The sequence below is a fragment of the Gnatocerus cornutus genome, chromosome 1 (genome assembly GCF_029298725.1).
Source record: "Gnatocerus cornutus isolate USDA-ARS CGAHR chromosome 1, icGnaCorn1.1, whole genome shotgun sequence".
In the NCBI taxonomy this organism is placed as follows: domain Eukaryota; kingdom Metazoa; phylum Arthropoda; class Insecta; order Coleoptera; family Tenebrionidae; genus Gnatocerus; species Gnatocerus cornutus.
In genome coordinates, this window is record NC_142233.1 from 25,685,160 (window position 1) to 25,706,913 (window position 21,754).

Here is a 21,754-nt window from a genome sequence, read left to right on the forward strand (position 1 = left end):
TGCACGCATCTGAGAGAATCCTGCGGAGATGTGGAAAATCGGACTTGGTCGGGTCATTGTCGCTTAACGTCGTCACATGTTTTTTTCATAAATAAAAAGATGCTAGGGAATTAAGATTAGGCAAAGAAAAAATATTTGAGCAGGAAGTGTCCAGCATTTTCCACCTGAAGCTCTTGTCAATCAAAAGTTGTAAAGAGGAAATTTTGTTTGCGTTGCAACCACACGTCAATCTACCATTTATAATCCTTTTGAAAAACCAACATCGAAAAGTTCGCTTTATAATTAAAATAAAAACGTACACGAGGATCCAGCTTAATGAAATTAATCATAATTATCAGAGGAGAGAAAAAATATTAGTTCACAAAAATACGCCGATGCATATCGTTCCCATTAGGGAAGCTTTCATCGTTATTAAAGAATATATCCGTGTATTTGTGTTCTCTGGCTTGAGCAAATATAAAACATGAAACATGAAAGATTGAGGGAATTTAAGGAATAAATGGCCGCACTTAGATGGAAGGTAGAAAATTGAAAGAAAATAAATCTGTAGTTTCAGTATAGGTTTCGCTGCTTATTAATATGGGTACCTATGTACAAAAAATTATATGTATGTTAGCTCAAAAGCTTTAATATTATAAATTGATCGTTGAGGAAAATTTTTTCAAAAGCTAAGATTGATTGATCATTAATTTGTTTACTTTACCTTGTTGTTACAGACATTATTTCCCATGACTTCGTATGAAGAAAAAAAATTAACCAACATATTTCGTGTGTTGATTACATCTTACCTGACCTGAGTATTAAAATCTAATCTTATAAGAGAATGTACGTTTGTCAGTATTTAAAATTAAAAAATTAAAACTTATTTTTATTTTTATTTAAATTGTCTATTGTAGACATTATTTATTGTTGTGTTATCCATGGCTATTTTTGAACGATTGATCGTCGCAAAATATAAATCCTGCATTTCTATGCTACGACTATATTAAAAAGCTGTTATAAAGTATGAAATGCTTTTAAATGAAGTTAGTATTTTCCCTCAACCGGATCGTTAACATTATTATAAGTCATGAGTTTTATAAAGTGCAAAAATTCTTTGGAGTTTTTCTTTTCTTCTTCAAATGCATTTCCTGTAAAACCAAAACATTTAGACGTTCCCTCCAGCTTTTTAGCTTTCATTAAGAGTTCCATAACTTTGACCCTTATGTAAAAGAATATGGTTTCAACAAGGGGTTGTTTATGAAATAGTTGAATGCAGGATTTTTAGATATATGATGGACATGAGTTTACTTTTTTATAATGACTATAAAATTAATGAAACTTGTGTCTTTTAAGTTAGCTCATTACATCACTCATTTTTCATTATACACCTCATTATGAACAGTTTTCTTATCAAAAAAATGTAGTTTTACTTGTCAAAAAAATATAGTGCACCTGTCTAACCTGCCAAGTTAAAAAAAATACATTTTTTTTGTAAGTGCCATATTTAAAATGTCGTTTTTTGATTGGTCGTTCAGCAAGCATGTTACACAATGCTTATTTTTCAAAACTTCTCTCTCTTGCGGCATGTCAAACAAGAACTGTCATATTTGTCAAATGTCTATTCCTGAGCTCCTATAATTTGTTAAAAATTTGGGAAATTGACCGTTTTTGTTTAATACTCCGTATGCATTACAGACATGGTTAAAAATAGTACCTATATCGTGATTGAAAAAAAAAAAAAAAGATTGGAAAAATCTGAATTGTGTAAGTTGCTTTGCTGAATGCTTACCTAATCACAAAGTCGCGTTTTAAATTTGGCCTCTACAAAAAATTCTCTTCAGGAAAAATGTGATTTTCTAAAAAACTTCTCAATTGCTTATGGAGTCGATTAACTTATTTTCTTTTTCTTATTCAATTAAAATTGACAATCAAATCCAGCGGATTTCTAAAATTGCATTTTTGTCAGTAAATTTTCTGCAAGAAAAATGACGTATAGCAAGGTGATTTTCTTGCACTCTTGCACTCATTAGTTACTCGTTCCACTCCGTTCTAATCGTACTGAACCAGGCATACTCGTTTAGGGAAATGACACTTTTCTAAACTTATTTTGTAACCTTCTATTTCCAAATCTTTTACATTTTTTTATATTTTCGATCTAAAAATAGGTTTGTATATTAAAAAATGAGTTTAATAAAACTCGTATTAAACACGAGTACACGTGTTTTTGATTTGTACAAATCAAAAATTTTATACTATTTTTTCTAGTTTACATATTAAACAGTGTTTTTTAATTTATACCTACTTTGTAATTATAACAAATCTTTTAACACATTCGATATAGAAATGATGTATTCAAAACGAATGCAGAATACCTCTTCTACAAAATTACGACAAAGATCTTTTAGACGCGTTTGTTTTTTAACGCATCTCTGTAAATGCAATTAATTTCATAAATTGTACCACATAAACTTTGCTGGTGGCGATATTATTTTCATTCTCTAAAATTAATGATGTTTAATCAATTTTTGTAATAATTGGAACTAAAGTTCCTGTGGCAGTTTTTGTTACAAAAGTTTGGCAAAACAGTTCAACAATTTTTAATTAAAACGCAAATCAAAATAAACATACTCAAAATAACAAGTACTGAAATGTTAGGTATAGAGATAATATAATTTTCCACATGAAATGTATCATTTGAGTGATTTTTGGGTAATTAGCCTAAAACAGTTTATCAGCGACTGTTTTGGGAATCAAGCATTAAGATAATTACAATTTCATGATACGAGCAGGTTACAAACAACGTAACACAGGTGTGGACTTCAATGAATCCACACCTTAGAGTCCCAACTTTCTGTTTTATTAATTCATTACAACTATACCGAGAAAATACGTAGTTTGATAATATTCATAACAATTTCTTGTATTTCATTGGGTTTACTTCTGTAAAGAAATTTCGCGTTGTATTGTTTAGTGAACTAATTAGACTTCCGACGGTGAAATTATTAGGATGCTGTTATGTAACGTACAATATTTCATTAGAACAGAAGTAAACCTTGAAAAGTCATGATTTTCAGCACAATAAAAATAATTAAGTTTCAAACCGAGTACTAGGAAAATAGGAAAATGTATAGTAATGTGCACTGAATAATTCTGAGAATGCTTTCAGACTAGCGTATTTTTTGTTTATTGAATAAACCTGAAGTAGGCAAAAAAAGAAAGAGTATTTTACTTAATTTTTATGAGTTCGAATACTGGAATGTTTATTCATTTCTTTTATGGTCTTTTCATTTCAAACAAGTTTTCCGTTTGGCAAAACTGTCCTGTTTGAATTATTTCCACTCGAAAGCTTCACGTTCCGATTACCTACAACAAAACATCCACTAATGAAAAATCCACAAGTTCTCAAATAACCTCATTACCAAAAACTCTGGGACGCCATTACCGGTTTTATTTTTTGTAATAATCAATACCATCCTCTTTACCTAACTCAAACATTTATTACAAATTCTCTTTAATGAAATTCAACGAGTTTAGAGTATCAACGCAAACGAGTAACTGTCAGATACATTTCCAGAACGCAATTTATAAACCCGTTACTATATTTTCATCTGAATAAATTTAGTGAAGGGGTGAGTGCAGGTATTGCACACTGAAACATTTTCCCTCTTCAAATTCATTTTACGAACTAGTAAAACTTGAAAAACTAACGTTGCATTTCGCATGGATGATTACGAAAGTTTATGGAAAAATTGAAATGGACGAGTGAGAGAGGGATGTTATTATACTTGTTATGAAATCTAATGTAATTACGAAAATTTTTAACTTTGATAAAAAATATTCGTTTACATGTATGAAGAGAAACAATTTTTATATTATACTTCTTATAAATGAGCAGAACGGTAAATCAATGACAAACATTTGTAGGCAGTCGTACGAAAATACGAATAAATACAAAAAAAAAATTAATCTCAAATTTAAACAGTTGAACAAATCCGCTAAGATACAATCGCGAGTGAATTATTGTGAACGTCATAATTTGGCGTTTTCAAAATTTAGTCATTTCTTTTCTAACAATTGAAATTATCAAATTTGAAGTAACGGAATGTCATAAAGCTCGTTCAACTTTGTAAAAAGCAAAAGTTAATAACTTTGATTTTTGGCTTCTTGAACTTTAAAGATAGATAATTATTTATTATTAACAGATAATTTGGTCAATTTTCTTTAAATTTACATCAACTATTTTGGCAAAAGAAGGTTACACAATATTTAGCAAGAGGTTTATCACTGAATAAATTATACACATTGTTAGATTTACCCAAAATAATCTCAAATTCACATCAAACCCACTATCAGTCAGAATTGGATTTACTGAGTTTTGAAAAATAACTCCTCATTTATGAAAAAAAAACGCTTTAATAACAAATTTATTCAACAAACTGTCACTGTCAATGAAATTGCCATGTACTTTTAATGTATTGGGCGATGACCCATACGCTGTCATTTCTTTTACACTGCATTAACAACACGTTGAGATGATTTGGTCCTCTTTGCTGAACATTCATCAACGTCACCACACAAAAATAACTTCAATATCAAATTTACATTTCTCCTAACATCTGTTTATATTTGGAATTTCTCAAACATTGGATCCAATTTTTTCCTTTCGCCTGAACAAGTAAATAATCTTTTCTAAATTTATTTATTAAAAGTTTTTCTGGGCTTTCGCTGAACTCACGCTATAAATCATAAACTATGGTTGATTCTTAAATGTTTAACCAACATTAAAGATACGTAAGACGGTGGAAAAGTACAAATTGGAAAAGTTTGTAAGATGAATTCTATAAATATGTTAACAATGTTGTTTCTGTGCTTGCAACGAAATTTATGTACAAAGAGAAAATTTTTGAAACAAACCTGAAAACTATTGCAGATGGGGCTGCGTTTTATATGCATGAGAGTTAAACTCTGTTTTATTTAAGCGTTGGACTGAGTGGCATTAAATCTTGAATATAATCACGTCAACGAAGAGCTCTTTCAACGAGAAGTATTAGATTTAGTAAACAAAAACTAAACAGTCAAAGTTTTAGCTGCAAAGGATTCTGGAAGCAGGATGAAAATTTTCCAGCTTCAGCTAAAATCATATTCACAAAAATCATCTTTGTAAATTCTTAATACCTAAATACAAAGTCGAAAGCTTCTAAAGAGCATCTCAAACGCATCGTACATACAAGCACATGTTCTTAAAACTTTGTCATTTTATAATCCTAAAACTCCGATAATCCGCTAAAGTAAAACTTCATAAAACTTTACAAATTATGAAAGCCGATTTCCTAACACTTTATAGGTACTGGGATAGTATAACAATTGTTAGTGGTAACTTAATTGCCATAATGCTTCGTGACTGACAAAACCTTCTTTGTACGAAAATGAGTAGTAATGGCTTGAAAATTGCAGGAAACACTGTCAGATAATATGCTAACACTGCAGTTTATCATCAGTATGACAAGAGAAGCTAAGCTTTTATTAGTAAATGCATAAAGCGGGCGTTATATTTCTTTAATGACGTTGCTCTGATATAATTATTATGAGAATGTGCAAATGCGATGTGCATTAATAACAATTTTGGTAAAATTAAACAATCCATTACGGTTTATAATAATAAAGTCAAACTAATTACCGTGTAAAAATAAAATAAAAAAAATTAAATTTGTTACCATCGTTAACTTTAATTAAGTGTCTAAAAGATAATTAACATGTATATGTCGGGCACCTTAAATTTGGCATTATAACTTAAAGACCTAAAGATAAAAAAATTATAATTACATTAATAAAGAATTTATAATTCTATTTTTTACGGAATTAGAAAATTTATAGTGTCCGGTAAGTATTATGGCTTGGTTGGTAACATGGCCCACATTTTTCAGTAATATTATTTTTCTACAAAATCTGATAAGTGAAATTAATAGAAGTATTTTATAAGTATAGGTCAAACAATGATATAATAATTGCGGTTAGAAAACATTTTAGTAAATTTTAGACTACGAAAACCACTAGAATTTATACACATCAAAAAGACCTGGTGCAAAAAAAGAATCTTGTGAAAATGTTCTTTACCAAATTTAGTTTTCCAAAAATTTATTCTTATGAATTTAGCTTCAAAAGTGCAATGAATTTTAACCAGTTGCAAAATGTTCAGAGTATATCACTACCCCGTGTTATGCAATGTCTTTTATATCGCAAATGCAACGCAATGTAAAATAATTGCACCAACATTTTTTATTTTAAATCCATCATACGAGTGTCCGGAAAATCGCGCACTACCTTGAAGAAGAGTAACTGAGAACTTTCTAGAATAAAAAAAAATTTCACACTTTCTGTTTTCGCAGTAGAACTAAAACAAAATGAGGAGAATAGACAACATTGTAAAATGTAAACCCAATAATTTAAATTTCTAGTATTCAAAGCCATGGTAACGTTGTTGTTGTATTGTTACTGTTAGTCATCTCAGCTCGTTAAAAAATAATGTAACTATGATTTCATAGGAACGATGCCACCACACTGATCGCTATTGTTAATTTGAAAATTTTGTTACTTATCATCTTTTAGAGAATTTTTACATGATTCTTTCTTTTTTTTTGCATTACGTATTTTCACTTTTATACAGGTGTCCCAGAACTCACGCCCCAGAGAGCAAGGGAGGGAGACAGCAATACAGATGGTAAATTTCAAAACAAAAATTGACTAAGTTTAATAGTATTCAAGAGCTGATTAAAAGTTAACAACCAATCCCAAAAGCTTATTCCAGAAGTGGAGTAAATGGCCAATCCCAATTTCCTAGGCAAAGAGAGTCTAATGTTTAACTGACCAATGGATGCTAGTATGTGTCCATTGTTACCAATTTTCAAATTCTGTTCTGCTTTGGGATTGGCTACAGTTTTTATCTCTTATCTAGGTTATTATCTTAAAAGGTCTGTATATTAAAAACTTGCAGGACATGTTCATGGATCGTTCAACAATGAAATGCCTCACTTTCCGGACCTGTAGGTACTAATCAAATTATAACACCAGATTATTATTATTTAATGACAGCGCAGTGTTTTTTGTTATTTTTAAGTTGCTCGTAATGACGAGTTTTGGTACCAGTAATTTTTTTATACAGTCATTTCAAGAACACTGTATTTAAACTAAATTTACATTTTTGGTCAAGTACAAATGCATTTTGCTTTTATTGTTTATACGACAAAAATATTTTCAAAGAATAATCATCAATCAAAATAATCAGACATCCAATTTATAGCTTTATTTTTATTTATCTTGATATCGATACACATAAATCATTTTTATAAAATACGAGAACTGCACCATGGATTGCTTCAGCAGACACTTTCATCAAATTGATATAAAAACGAAAAACAAATCACTTCTAATGCACCCAGTTAACGCAACCAATCGATAAAAATAACCACATGCGAAATCCAGAAAACAAATGAAAATAGATTCGTATAATACAAAGTGATGGAATAGTAATAAATCACAAAAAGACAAAAACATTTTTCATTTCTCTACAAAAAGTGATTGAATGATAAAAAAGCTCTGTCATGACAAATAATTCCAAATCCGGCGACAAACAGTGGTTTGAATTTTCCGCGCGCACTCACGTGTACCAACATTACGCAATCGATGCAAAACCACGTAAATTCGTGACGTAATTATTTAGGTTGTCAACACATGTAGAATCGGCGGATTGGCGCTTGCGTAATAGCATTGTTTAGCGGAGCAGAATGTTAATGACTGTTTAGCTTTTACTAATTTTTTTTACGATTCAACCAGAAATTTTGACTTGGAGTGAAGGTGAGTAGGTTTCATCCCCTGGTGGTCACGTGACGGACCCGCCCCCCGTGATTTCCGACGCCAGAGCAGAGTGAAATGAAAATTAGGTTATGTGAAATTTTGTAAACAGTTTGACTGTTGCAGAGTAAAAGGGGTCCGCAATGGCAGATCAACAGCAGTTTTTCCTGAAATGGAACGATTTTCAAAGTAATATGGTATCATCGTTTCGACACTTGCGAGATGAGAAGAGTTTTACTGATGTGACCCTAGCATGTGAAGGACAGACTTGTAAAGCCCATAAGATGGTTTTGTCTGCATGTAGCCCGTATTTTAAGAGTTTATTAGAGGTGGGTAGTGGTAAATGTGAAGTTTTTTCTTAGTTTTTTGTTATAGGAAAATCCGTCGAAACATCCCATTATCATTTTGAAAGATGTGGCATACAGCCATTTACAAGCGATTTTAGAGTTTATGTACGCCGGTGAAGTGAACGTAAGCCAAGAACAGCTGCCAGCCTTCTTGAAAACAGCTGATAGACTCAAAGTGAAAGGGCTAGCAGAAGCCCCACAAGCAATTAAAAGAGAATAAGATAATTATAAGATCACTCATTAGTTTTCTGTAGAGGTACGGTGCCTTACTCTTCTGTTATTCGAATATAGTAGTAATTTATTGAGTCTCACAATGTTCCTAGTTAATTTTTCTGCAGTTGCCAAATGTACACGGACATCCCATCCGTATATCTACAGGAAATTATTGCATTGCACATGATATATTTCATTTTACATAAAATTTGATATGCATTTTACATGTACTTCAAGCAGAGATTACGCGACTGTAAAAAGGAATATATTTTCGGGATATTACTTCTTTTCCTAAGTCCATAAATAATATGTTTTGTAAAAGATTTTTATATGAGTTTGTTTTATAGTTTTATATCTATAAATAAGGGTTTCATTTGTAACTAGTGTCAATTTATATTTTTATAGTACAGATGCATATAAGTTACGAAACTTTAACAGATGTTTGTTTATTACCACATTGTTACCACATACTTTTTACACTTCTACAGAATTATTTTCAACTCCTTTTTTATTTCTTACCTTTTTCTTTTTAGAATTGTAATTCAATTGTAATAAAATGTTGTACATTGAGCCTCTGACTACTTACTCTTCTTCGCATCTAACTCAGACACAGGTTTTAATGTTGACACAGTTGTTTATTGCTGTTACTTATTGTACACATAACAGTTACACATATTTACATTCATTTATCTTAAGTTACGTATGACGCTAATTATTATATGATTGTCACAGTAGAAATTGTAGATAAAAATATAAATTTGTGATATTAAATTTGCTAATGCGTTCCTATTACAGGATATGTAATATTATCTACAAATGTACAAGAAATATGCAATAATTGATAAACAAAATTTTAAACCAGCGACTTTATTGTCCATCGAATGCACGAGTAGGCCTTCTGCTATTTTATCATCTGTTCTATATCTTCAATTTCTGTCAAGGTCTTGTTTTCTGTACATACTTGAAACAGTGGAAAAAAAACATCGATTACACATGTGTCAAAATGTAGAGATAAGCTATTTTATTTACAAGTTTTCTTCGTGTACTTATCTAAAAAATTTAGATAATTTTTTCAAGTAATTTTTGACGCATTTTAAAGCTAGGTACCAACTAAAACTAATAAGAACTATTTACACACCATCTATATCCCTATAAACTAGTATTATTTAAAGAAGATATTTTTTTTGTTCTGTATTTATTTACGTAATTTTACGTCGTTAACAATGTTGTAAATACTTTGTGAGTAAAACTGTTGTGCCTCTGCAAATAGACCATCCAGATTACGGATACCTGTTTATTTTAATATTTTTGAATACAAAATATACCTATTTTGTGAATGAGAATTGACAATTAATCAGCAGTTATCATAAAGAACTATATTATGTTGGATAGCACTAGTCAACAAATTTTGGAAAAAAATTGTAAAGAAGCAGTGAATCAACATTTCTTAAGTAAAATTGTCTCTTCATTTTTTATAATTTCTTTCAAAGATTTCCATGTTATTAGCCCATAAACAATCTAAGAACTCTTCAACATCAAGAAATTTTCTGAAATGCTTAATTTTGGACTGCGTTAGCTTTAAAATTATTTAAAAACTTAATATGTTTTTAGTCCTGTAGCTTTTACACAATAAAGGCAACGCGTCAAAACACATAATTTCAGTCTTTTCAATGACACATTACAATGAAAAAGCATATTATAAAAGTCATTAAACTGCGTGTTTTCTTGAAACAATTACTGACCTTAGCGATGAGTTCTATGTATAAGGTGTTGGAAAGCATATTTAATTGACTTTTTAAACACTCTCGTGTTTCATAACTTTTGCGAGTTTTCAAGGAAAAATTAAGAAAACAAATATTTTTGTACAGTTAGATCTAAAAAAATATTTTTGATTTCTCAGTTGTTGAAGCAAAACCGACCTCAGATTCGGAATCAGGCAAGGAAGTAATTTTGGTATAAAAAACTCTTAGCACATCTCTTGTTGACTCGTGGACTCAATTCTAACAATTAAAAACGCTTTTATATTCAAAACGAATGTTTGTCATTACTCTATTCTTCTATTCGATGCCTACAATATATGTACCTAGAACTTACAACAGAATGATTTTCAAATACGTTCTATTTTAAGTAGATATTCCATGGACTTTCAGTTGTAATTATACAATTCTTTCTGTATCTTATTACAATTGTGATTATGTTATGAGAGCCAATATTTGGTCATTTTGAGTTAGTAACACGAGAGCATTTGGTTTTTCATTAGGTACTATTTATTGGCCCATAGTTGAAAGCAGTTTATTTTTTGGGAAGCCAACATCCTTTCATTTAAAAGAAAATTTAAGCAAAAAAGCAAGAGTTTTAATTTAAAATGCCTGGATTCTCTTTTCTTTGCTGTTTTCACAAATTTCTTCTGACTCCTTTTTTGCCTTTAAGCCAAATATTTTTACTAGTATTTACACTCTGTAGACTCTTTTGGCTACTCCTATTCTTAGATTCTTGGTTAGACGGGCGTATTTTTCTATTTTTACTTCCTGACTACTACTTCACAATCTAATTTCACCGTGGTCCATTTTGCTTATTGGTTTTTCGGTTATGGTCTAGATGTTGGTCTTCCTTATTTATTTGTAATTTCCTTTTGCTTCATTACCATCAGTTATAGCATGCGAAACTAAAATTACAATACGTTCTAATATTTTTTTTGTAAAATTGAATTTTCTTTAAGTTACTTACTTTCTTCCCTGGACCGTCGAATGTACCTATCTCTTAATTTAAAATAAAATCTTCTTTGCTATTTCCTTGGAAGAAACCATCCATATTTTCTGATATTAATTGTTAAAGCACTTTAGAAGACCTAAAACTACATTTTTAATACTCCAGCATTGATGCATTTGCTCTCTTGCATCAAAATTCGTACTTTTGTTGATTACAGAATTACAAGTAAAAAGTTGATGCATGATTGTAATCAACATAGGTTTTAAAAAAAAATGTTTTTTTAAATTTATGTAGGTATACCTAATACTAATCGTATATACAGAAAACGGACCTTCTAAAAATAATTAATAAGACTTTAATTTGTTCTTAAAATAAAAACTCCGTTCTAAAACATGTTTGATTGTTTATTCTTCTGAGTTTTAATAATTTTATAGCCTTTTATAGTGCATTCTTTTGACTTTTAGACAAACCTTACAATAAAGAATGATCAATAAAAATTGTATAAAAAATGTGAGTGTATGGAACACAAAAACAGTCTGAGCAAAATTTATCATAAATTCACACACTACTAATCTTACATTAAACTTTGTAAAACTAATGAATATAGTTCAGTCTCATTTCATAGTAAAAGCAACAATAGAAAAATTTGTTATAGATGTGATGAGATTTTATCCTACAAAAGTCCATCGGGCGATATTATGTACATTTCGCTCGCACGCTAAAATCTACTTTAACTGAAATTTCCATAGAATTGAATTTTACTCGTACCGCATATGTTTTAATCAAAAGTGGTAACTTTTCTAATTAAATTTTGCTCAGTGTAGTCACCCGATGTCCAAGAATTACAATAATTGACTAACAGCTACTATTATTCAGGGTGCTACTATAAAAGTGAAAACTTGAAGCCCAGGCAGTGAAGCAAAATAAAGACACCCAATCGCAAACTCAGTGCACCAAAAACCAGTCTTGTAGAAATGAACTACAGCTACCTATACACAAATTAGGCCTTAAAACTACTTGGGATGTATCACCCACATTTGACTATTCTAAAGGTGCGGCCGATTTTCTGACCACATTACGTTTGATAAAGACGAAAAAAGAGGCCATTGAACATGAAATGCTTCCATTTTGTTGTCTACTTCCATTTAATATCACATGAACGTAGCTAAAACAGGTAGAAAACTATACAATCCAACACAAATCGCCTCTATCAGAATCTTAGCGTAGAAAAATAGAATCTACAACAATTTATAAAACATGTAAATTCTCGCAAGACCTCGACTTGCTTATGTCGTTCATACAAATTTTTTGAAGAATCTCCCGGGCAATGTTGAGACTGAGACTCGTTTTGGAACCATGAAGCTTGTTGCTCTCTTTTTTCGAACTAGACTTCTTTTTTTCCCGCGATTCTCGGAGACGAATCTGCTTTAAAATTCCCACAAGAAGTTCATCCACGTTGTGTTGGATACCACTGGAGGTTTCGATAAACTTGCAGTCTCGAGCCACGGCCAGGGCTTTGCCCTCTGCAAACATTTACAAAGGGGTTAGACAAAAATAACGGAAATTTAAGTCACCACAAGGATGTCACTGCTGAAAAAAAACAAATAATATTTCAAAAAGTATAATTTTTTTATCTGCTCCATCAGTTGCCTCAAACTTTGTATTAATAATAACTGCATGTGAGTCAAAGTTGCATTAAAGAGGCTCAACTTGATTGGTGCTTTGATTGCAATATTTTAAACTGGCATCACAAACCTATTCTGATATTTTGCTAATGCTCAATAAAAAACAAGTTCTATAAGACCCGGGTTTTGGCGCACGCGTTTTGAAATTAGAAAATGAGCCGCTGGTGTTGAGGCATTATTTCAACGTTTTTTTAGGGACATTTTTCTAGGACGGTGAAAATGGCGTTTAGGATTGAATTAATCTTATAAATAGTTTTGACAAGCAAAAGCAGGAACACCAACTGACAAAACAGTACTTAAAAAACGTTTCTATAAGCATCGCCATTGGAGACCATTGACAAACAATACTATAATGTAACTCTTAAAACATCAAATTTTTTTGGATTTTTGTTGAGAAAAATATGTACTAGTTTGCAATCGGCTAACGAGATTTTGGAGCCATGGACAACCTCGCAATGGTCATCGGAACGCCAAAAAAAAAAGATCAACACAATTCTTATAAAAAAAAGTTGCCGAACTTGAGGAAAAAGTGCCAAGACGTTGGTTAAGATCATGCGGAAACGGCCAGTTAATCACTTTTGTTTTAAATGTGTCCGGTGGACTACAAGAAAGGGAATGAAAATCCTAGCGTAGAGAAGGTGTGACGCGCGTTACAAGAAAAAAAGAAATACAGAAGGCAACGCTGCCCGTCGGCGTTGGCGTCGCCTAGAACTACGGACGACCCATTTCGAGTTAACTAAATATTAATTGACAAACTAATTAACATTTATTCGGTAAATTGACCTTAACTAATATCAATAACGAATTCAACTTATTTATCCAATTAACCTATTTAAGGATTAATTAGGGGAGAGTTGCCCTGATTGGACCAAGTACGACTTTTTCGCCAATAACTCTAAAACTACTAGTTCTACAAAATTGAAATTTTTCTCACGTATTTATCAGTCCTTTTGCTAACGTGTAGAATTTTTTCAAATTTGTTAGAAAATAATAAATGCAATTTAATTTAATTTTAATAAAGTGCAACAAATGGTCCATTTAAAGCAAACGGTATCCTAGATTGAACCACTGGTGTCTTAAATTGGACCTTTCAATTTGTATGAATATTATCGAGTGAAATGAAACAGTAAAATGCATTTTATATTTTATTTTGAACAAAAAAGAACATTAAACTCTAAAATGCGTAAAAATGAATAATAAAGAAGACTATTTATATGTGCATATTGTTAATTTTTGTTATTATCACATCTATCACAAACGTAGGTGTTATGGCCTTTTACAGCACCTGAACACGATTCGTGGACCCAAACTGTACAAGTGAAGCACTGAATCGAATATTATTTTTTTGTCTTTGGCGTGTTTATTGGAATTTGTGAGGTGCCTTTTTAAAGTGGCTTTAGGAATCCCAAACTGTCGAGCACATTCATTTAAACCTATACCACCCATTTTAAATCGGACAAGAGCGTTTGCTAAATCTTCTTCTCTCCATTTGTAATACTCTCCTTTTTTCGTCTGTACTTCCATCTTCAAAGGAAAAACAGTTTGATAGCATTGTTAAAAGAAATAAATTTATCGTTTTTCTTATAAATATTTGGACCTATATCGGTTTTCTATATTGGACCGGTCCAATATAGGAAACTGATCATAGGTCCAAATTAGGCTACTTGCTCTTAACTTTTTTAACCTTTATTTATTTTTACATTATGCTTCGAAAATGAAAGGTAATTAGTAAATTGAATAGCCAAAACTATGAACTTTACTGAATTCCTTAACTAATAAATTATATGTGGGAATAAGTATTAGTAAATTGCTTACGTTTGACCGTAGAAAACTACAATTTAATGTGCACTTTTTGCTGATGTTGAATAGCGTCGCTCAACTTGTAGATATTGGCGCCAATTTTCGACAGTAAACTAATATGAGTGCTATCGTTCAAGTCACACTCAAAAGATGACGTTACAACGTCTACTTACTGAGAAAACCTAGTGGTTCAATCAAGGCGCCGGTCCAATATAGGCAACTCTCCCCTAAATTTATCGAAATTCAGGATTGTCTGCTAATTAATATAATTTGTTTACTTTAACAAATACGCAGTTTAAATATTCAATATGTAAACCAAAGTACATTGTATTTTAATTTGAAAGTTTATTTCGATGAAAGTTTTTTTTAAGACAAAAATTGTTGACTTTCAATCAATAAAATGTATTGCATCACGGGTCTGGAAAATTGCAATAACTTTTAGGATCTGACAAAATTCATAGAGCAAAAAATGTATTTGCTCTTTTAATTTTTTTCGCTGGACATAAACAAAACGAAGTGTGAATTAATGAAATGGTTTACTTAATAACAACTGTTTGTCTGTGTATTTAATTAATAACAGTCAACGTTGTCAACTGCGAGCAGCCCTTGACCTGAAATAGCAGTTATTGTAAGAAAACCCGATTAAATTGGCTATAATTATACATATTTAGATTGGAAATATTTTTTAATGATTTTTTCATAACTTCATTTGTGAGTAATCTGATATAAAAATCTTCTTAATGTTTGGTGTTTAATTGAGTGTCATCCTAGTATTCTTGAATTTACGTCACGTCGTGTCTCTACTTTAATGTAGTCATCGCCCTTCGCTCAATGTTAATTAAGATTAGCGAACGCTTAAGGGTTATAACTCTAAAATTAAATCAGGAAACAAGCTTGTAAACATTGCTGTGACTCAATGAAAACTGGTTGCTTCTTTGATTAATTTTTTATAATGACAACACAAGAGGTGGTATATTAATTTACCTACTAGAAGCAGTAGGTAAAATACAGTTATTTACTTAAAAGTCAGGAAAATGAGACGTTATTAAAGAGGAGTTAGTTGAAATACGGACCACTTTGTGTGCTCTGAGTCAAGTAAGCCATTTTTAATACTGCAGTCATTGAAAATAAAGAAGTATAATTCATTCTCATTTTTACTATTACTATTACTATCTATTTCGTGCTGTTTTGACTTTAATATAATTTATTATTTATTTTATATTTATTTAATAAATGTAGTAAATTTTATTTCCAACAATGTTTTATTTGGAGAGGTTCGACTGATCCTTTTTTCGACTTTGACGTAGTTTTGAAATTTGGCGATTAGTGACAAAGTTAATACAAATATACATTTGATAACATTACAATTTTTTTTTTGATAAAAACATAATCATAGATAGTAGGTAAACAAAATGTCATGTACAGTACTCTCGGGAAAAGCTCATAGCGAAAGCTCGGTTACAATCAGCTCTCCGGGTACGCCGATCAGCCAGATTACTGCTCGTTTCGTTATTTCGGCGCTTTTAAATATTTTTTCCGGAAATCGTAATAAATCAAAATTTCCAAACAAAATATTCAAAATGACATTTTGTAAATCTGTCATGTAAATTTGACAAATCGACGGCAAAGAACAGTACAATGGCAGAGAAACTCAATTTTACTGGGAATAAAATGACATGGAAATGTTGTTTATGTACAGGTCCGGTAATACCTCGGTACCACACATTTTAATTCACATTTTAATATCATTTTCATCCTTTTGATGAAAAATGGAACAAGACAGGTTGGATTTCCCACCGTTTTCTTCATTTTAATTTTTGGAAAACGTAGTAATACGTTTAATTTTTGAAAAACATAATAATACGGTTTACACAAGAGTAAAACTGATCACATCAGTTTGTAGCACTCCGTTTCCTCTTTATGTACAAAAAAAAAAATAAATATATAGCTTTATAACTAATAGCGATTTTGGGCCGGGACACTAGTGTTAGCGGAGCCTGTACATAACGATTTTCGGATAGATTTTATTTATGACGTGAAATGTTGGGTTTAATTGTAACGGTGATTTACTGCTACCAAAAATGTATGTGGGTGAACTTCTATGTTTGAGGACGTATTGATTACGTGATTAAAATAAAACAATTCATAACTCTACTAAAATATTCCATAAATTTAAACTATCTACTCGTTTGCAGTATATATTCGCAAAACGTGACGTTTTTGTGGAATGTAAGAAACACAACGTGATTACGAAGTATGTTGATAGATTATCACGTCTTTGCTTATTTAGGCCGAGAAGGGCTTAGGTCTATAGGTAGAAGGATTCTGACTAAACTAAAGTATTCAAAAAAGGAAGATAAGGGTCGATTTTCTCCTTTCAATGTGCTCGGCGCATAAGTAGATTTAAATTTTTTATAAGAACTTGAATAATCTTTCTATGTAGTAGGAGTTCTCAAATATTGGACTTATTTAACGCAATTGTGATATAAATTAAACAAGTGCACTGAATGGAGAATAAAGGAAACATCGGTTATGATAACAAAGGACTAGAATCTCGAGTTGCTCCTTTTTATGCGATGCCAGTTTGTATCAAATTTAACACAAATTGATTGCTTTGTTGACTCGGAGGCAATGTCCTATTTGTTTATTTTTATTCGTACTTCAAAGAACCATCGTGGTCCTTTTGTCCTGCACAAAAACCGAATTTTGTCCGGAATGGAACGTAATAAAAATTTGTAGGATTTATAGGTATCGGAAAAACGTTTACACGTTGAGCCATTAAATCGTCGTTTTAGAAAGAAAACAGTAGGACACACTTCGTAATAAATATGAGTTACAGAAATACAAGATTCTCTCAACTTACAAGAAAAGCTGGTTTTACTGCAGGCGTGTTGACAAACTTAACATGGTGCAACAATTGCTAAATCACACATTTGTAACTCACCCCGGGGTTAATCGATTAATTTATGAGCGTAGCTCATACGTCTTTAGGAAATGAAGGTGGTAGGATATCTATAATCTATCAAATTTATCCTCGAACTTTCACCAAAATTAATTAAAAAACTGACTTTATTTGCATGTAGTCGGATCTGCTTTTACCATAAAAACGGACACATTAAATAGATAACACCCGGCGGTTTATTTTAACACACTGATAATTCTGATGTATTTTATTGATTTAGTGTAAAATTCCAGGGGCAGGTGTTGTTGAGATACTAATGCTTTCAAAGCCATAATTTTCATGTATTTACCGTAATGGGCGCACCCAACAGCTACGTAATAATTCTAATAATATGTAATTATATTCACTACGTATGTCGTTCATTTAAATAGATATTTATTTATAACATGTTTTCCTATTTAAGAAAAAATTAATTAATAAAAAATTTCAGTATACTTCAGACGAGAGGCCATAAAAAAATAAACTTAAAAATATGCTAAAATATGAAATTATTATCTTGAATCATAAGTAGATTTTAAAACGCATTGAAAAGAATTTTAGTCGAACATGAAGAATCGTGGAAATTACAAATATGAGGCAAAAATTTGATAACTTAGATAACTTATCATTATCTTGCTTGAAAAAAATAGGCATTTTACCGAAATTAAAAGTAAAGTCATAAATTACTAATCTATATCGTAAATTTTAAGAAAATATATGATTGTACTAAACTTAATGTAACAGTGATAAATTAATATTCTATCATATATTGTAAGCGAAAAAAGAAGGTAAAATCCAAAAATAATGAATAAAGGTGATTTGAAGATTATTACTGGGGCGAAAAATTACTCACATAATGACAATTTATTATTAGATCGTGTGGACTTTTTGGGTGGTTTGAATGCTTAGATTTTTGTTTACGTTTTTCGAATTTAGTATTTACCAGATATTCCAAACTTGCTAGATATTTTATGTGAACACCTGTTATTATTATTGATGTAATATGTTATTTAATGGATGTTTTGTACATGTGACATGCAATTTACAGAACATAATTTATCGAAACTCTGTTCTTCGGATTAACAGTTCAACAAATGATTATTGAATAACATGTCATTATTGTGTTACATAATAAACATGTCACAAACCAAATAACTACATCGCGGTCATTTTTGATAATAATAATGATTTTGGTGGTATTTTACAATATTTTTTTAAACAGTTTTATGTTTCAAAATAAAGTTTTAGCTGGTTCTAGTCGATGTTTAGTAAGCCGCTAAAGTGGCATTTTGAAGACTTAATCGAGTCAGCTAAAGTATCTGTTTTCGAACCGTCCCAAAAAGTATATTGCAATGAAAAAGGTTCACTTCTCAATCCTTCTTCATTCTTAGCTCAAACGGTAAAAGCTAGGGAGGAATACTTTGCTGCTGATTTCAGCCAACTGCACTAAAATGAACATTATTTAGAGAATTTACAATTTACAATTAAATTGCTAATTGCTCATTAACTATGTTAAGTTGAATTAAATTGGGAACGCATTTTTGTTTAAAACGTCCGATCTTTTTTAGAAAATACAAAAAACACCCTTTTAAAAGCGTTTTAAAATCGGTTCTGAGTGAAAAATCATAAAAATAACTGATAGTATTTTAAATCTACAGTACTCCCGCTGTATCCGCGGTTTCAGGTATCCCAGGTCGGGAAAGCCGTTTCATTTATTCAAGGTTAATACGCATTTTTGAAGCCTTGGATTCGCTAACCACAATTTATCATATTATGTATCATATACAGTAAGTCCCCGGATTGAGTTTACAAGAGGGGAAATAAGTTTATTTTCCATTTTACAAAAAAATGGCAAAGGAATAACATTTTTTGCTTATTTCAAAACAGATAAATCTGCAATTAAAATTTCAAAATTATTAGTTTGTACTCTTAAAATTAATTTTTTTATTATTTTTATTTATTAAATTTTGTAATCGTATTCAAATAATAGCAGGCTGTGGATTAATAATATCAAATAGTGCGTTAAAGATTAAAGAAAAATTTACCCAATAATGTGTAAGTATTAAAAAATTGAAAAAAAATGCAATTGCTTCCTTAACAATAATTGAGAAAATTCAAAACAGTCAAAGAATTACGAGTTAAAATTGAACTATGTGCTAAAACAGGTAATGAGTCAATCAAATAGTGGAATTTGGTTTGAGTTAAGGAACAAATTTCATTCTTTTGACATTTTTTGCAAAAGTAAAAATAAGAAAGTTTTTCGTTATTTCTTGTTTTTTTCGATTTTAAGAACACAGCTTGATAATATTAAAGTTTTAATTAAAGATTTATTTATTATAAATTAAGCAAAAAATATTATTCCTTTGTCATTTTTTTGTAAAATGAAAAATAACTTTTTTTTTTCCTTTTGTGAACTCAATCCGGGGACATACTGTACAAGGAATTTCGTCTCAATGGTGTTTTAAACTATGTAACAATTGTCATCTAAGATGCGGCAGTGTGATTTGATTTGTCCGGTTTGAAATACCTTTCATTCACATTATCATTTCTATGTATGTAGCATAATATGTAATAAATAGCATTCTCTGGTATCCGCGGTTTTCATTATCCGCGGTCAAGCTTGGAACCGAACCCCCGCGGATACCGCGGGACTACTGTATTTGGTTTGGAACAGGAAATTTCTTTTGTAAATATTTCAAAATATGCAACTTATTTTGATACGTAGTGCGTAAACTAATTTGATTTAAACATTTTCTCTCTAATGATTTTCCGGATTTATCGATTTTCTGTCTAGATTGCGTGGACATTATGTACACGTTCATTAAAAAAATTGGAAATCTCATTAATGCAATGAATGCGTTTTTTGCTACTTCTTTCTGTAAAATAATAATGAAGTCCATTATCCCTAGGTAACTCAAATGAGTTACGTAAGCCGGTAGTGAATTTAAGTTCTTACGAAAGTATGTAGAAAAGCTAATTTGTTGTTTTAAGAATTCATAACCATAAAATGTTTATATCAAAATATCTCCAATATTTTGTTAAAATTGTGCAAAAATTAATACATATTTTTATTTTTGTTTTATTTTTTTTCATTAGACCTCCATTTTTTATCACAATATGCAAGTCATTAAACAATCCAATACACTCTGAAACTTCGCATTTTTTGTCTTTTTAATTAATCATCTCCAACTTGCTAAATGTGCAGTTTTCAGATCCGACTACTCTCTCATAAAATTCTCGATTGCTCTTTTACTCGCATTTAATACGGAAAAGTTTGACAAACCATTCGCCGTGATGACCCTCGACCTAGCCAAGTCCGCCTTGTTTCCCACAACAATGACGCTCTTCTCCTGCGTGTACCCTTCTCTCCAAAGATAGTTGAGGGTCTCTTCAGCGTGTTGGAAGCTCGGTCTCGCTACTACAGAATAGACGACAACGCAAGCATGAGGCTCGTAAGTGCTGAGTGAATTCTCCACCTGGAAACATTGCCTATTGTTGTTAATCAACACACCTAGATAAAGTTTATTAATAGCAGTTACACTCTCCATTTATAGCATCGATTTTCTAATGGGTAAACAGCATAATGTTTCCGTACGCTCCGAAGTTCCATTATATACATATTTAATAACGCCCCTTACCGAGAACTTAACACAATGGTTCGGAGACTCCGACAGAGCCATTATGTAGAAGAAAAATAGAAATAAGAGACGCAAAGAAGGGGAGAACGGCCAGAAATCAATTTCTTTCCGGCGATGTTGTCGACAAAACAAACATCAACCACGAGTTAAACTACATTTTGCCCAAATATTTCATCTTTAAATTTTTAAAAGCATTATTACGATGTCCAAACCTCCCACAATTCGTTATTGGAAATCGACTTTTCACTCTTCTTAAATGAAACTTTTTCATTTCTTTACTCCCAGTCCTGCCTTCAATCTCCTGTCATAGACAATATAAGTGAAGACGGCTTTATTATTTCAAAACGGCAATGTTATATATCGAATACAACGGATCTATACGGATTTCGAGTTGAGGGAAATTCGTTTTTCAACAAATCTCCTTTCACCTGCAGCCTCAGTTTTATCAAAGAGAATAAGATTAATTGTGTCTGTATGTTATTGCTTGCACCATAATTGTAGGCTGCCTGTGGTTAGATTGCAGAGACCCTTATTGAATACCCTGCAGAGCGGTTATATTGGCGACATTATTTAGTTATTGAGGGTGCAGAT

At 31.1% G+C, this 21,754-nt stretch overlaps 2 protein-coding genes across 5 annotated transcripts in view; one reads left to right on the top strand and one right to left on the bottom strand.

Moving 5' to 3' along the window:
* Positions 1-7,681: 7,681 nt before the first annotated feature.
* On the top strand, positions 7,682-8,961 carry lolal (longitudinals lacking protein-like). 2 transcript variants are annotated; one of them, XM_088049786.1, is made up of 3 exons: positions 7,682-7,903; positions 7,957-8,159; positions 8,206-8,961. In XM_088049786.1, exons 2-3 carry the CDS (start codon positions 7,974-7,976, stop codon positions 8,395-8,397), a joined length of 378 nt encoding a protein of 125 aa, XP_087905912.1. In that variant the 5' UTR covers positions 7,682-7,903; positions 7,957-7,973; the 3' UTR covers positions 8,398-8,961. The 2 variants fall into 2 exon arrangements, with proteins under 2 accessions (XP_087905912.1, XP_087905911.1); XM_088049785.1 differs by having other exon boundaries at positions 7,682-7,833.
* A 43-nt stretch (positions 8,962-9,004) lies between these two features.
* The window catches only part of LOC148181025 (uncharacterized), a 62,158-nt gene continuing 49,408 nt past the window's right edge, over positions 9,005-21,754 (bottom strand). Inside the window, exons 7-9 of one of the 3 annotated variants that reach the window (XR_015771682.1) lie at positions 20,809-21,001; positions 11,118-12,622; positions 9,005-11,055 (exon numbers count right to left, since the gene is read on the bottom strand). Coding sequence is in view for 2 of the 3 variants with exons in the window: in XM_088049781.1 (XP_087905907.1) it covers positions 12,348-12,622; positions 20,809-21,001 (468 nt within the window). In the remaining variant the exon portion in view is untranslated. Of the gene's footprint in view, positions 12,623-20,808; positions 21,002-21,754 lie in introns of all 3 variants that reach the window. The other 2 variants (XM_088049782.1, XM_088049781.1) reach the window with 2 other exon arrangements.

Coding starts and splice junctions, on each gene's coding strand:
- lolal (XM_088049786.1), top strand. CDS start 7,974: ATGGCAGATCAACAGCAGTTTTTCCTGAAATGGAACGATTTTCAAAGT. Junction 8,160..8,205: donor ATTTTAAGAGTTTATTAGAG/GTGGGTAGTGGT, acceptor TTTTTGTTATAG/GAAAATCCGTCGAAACATCC.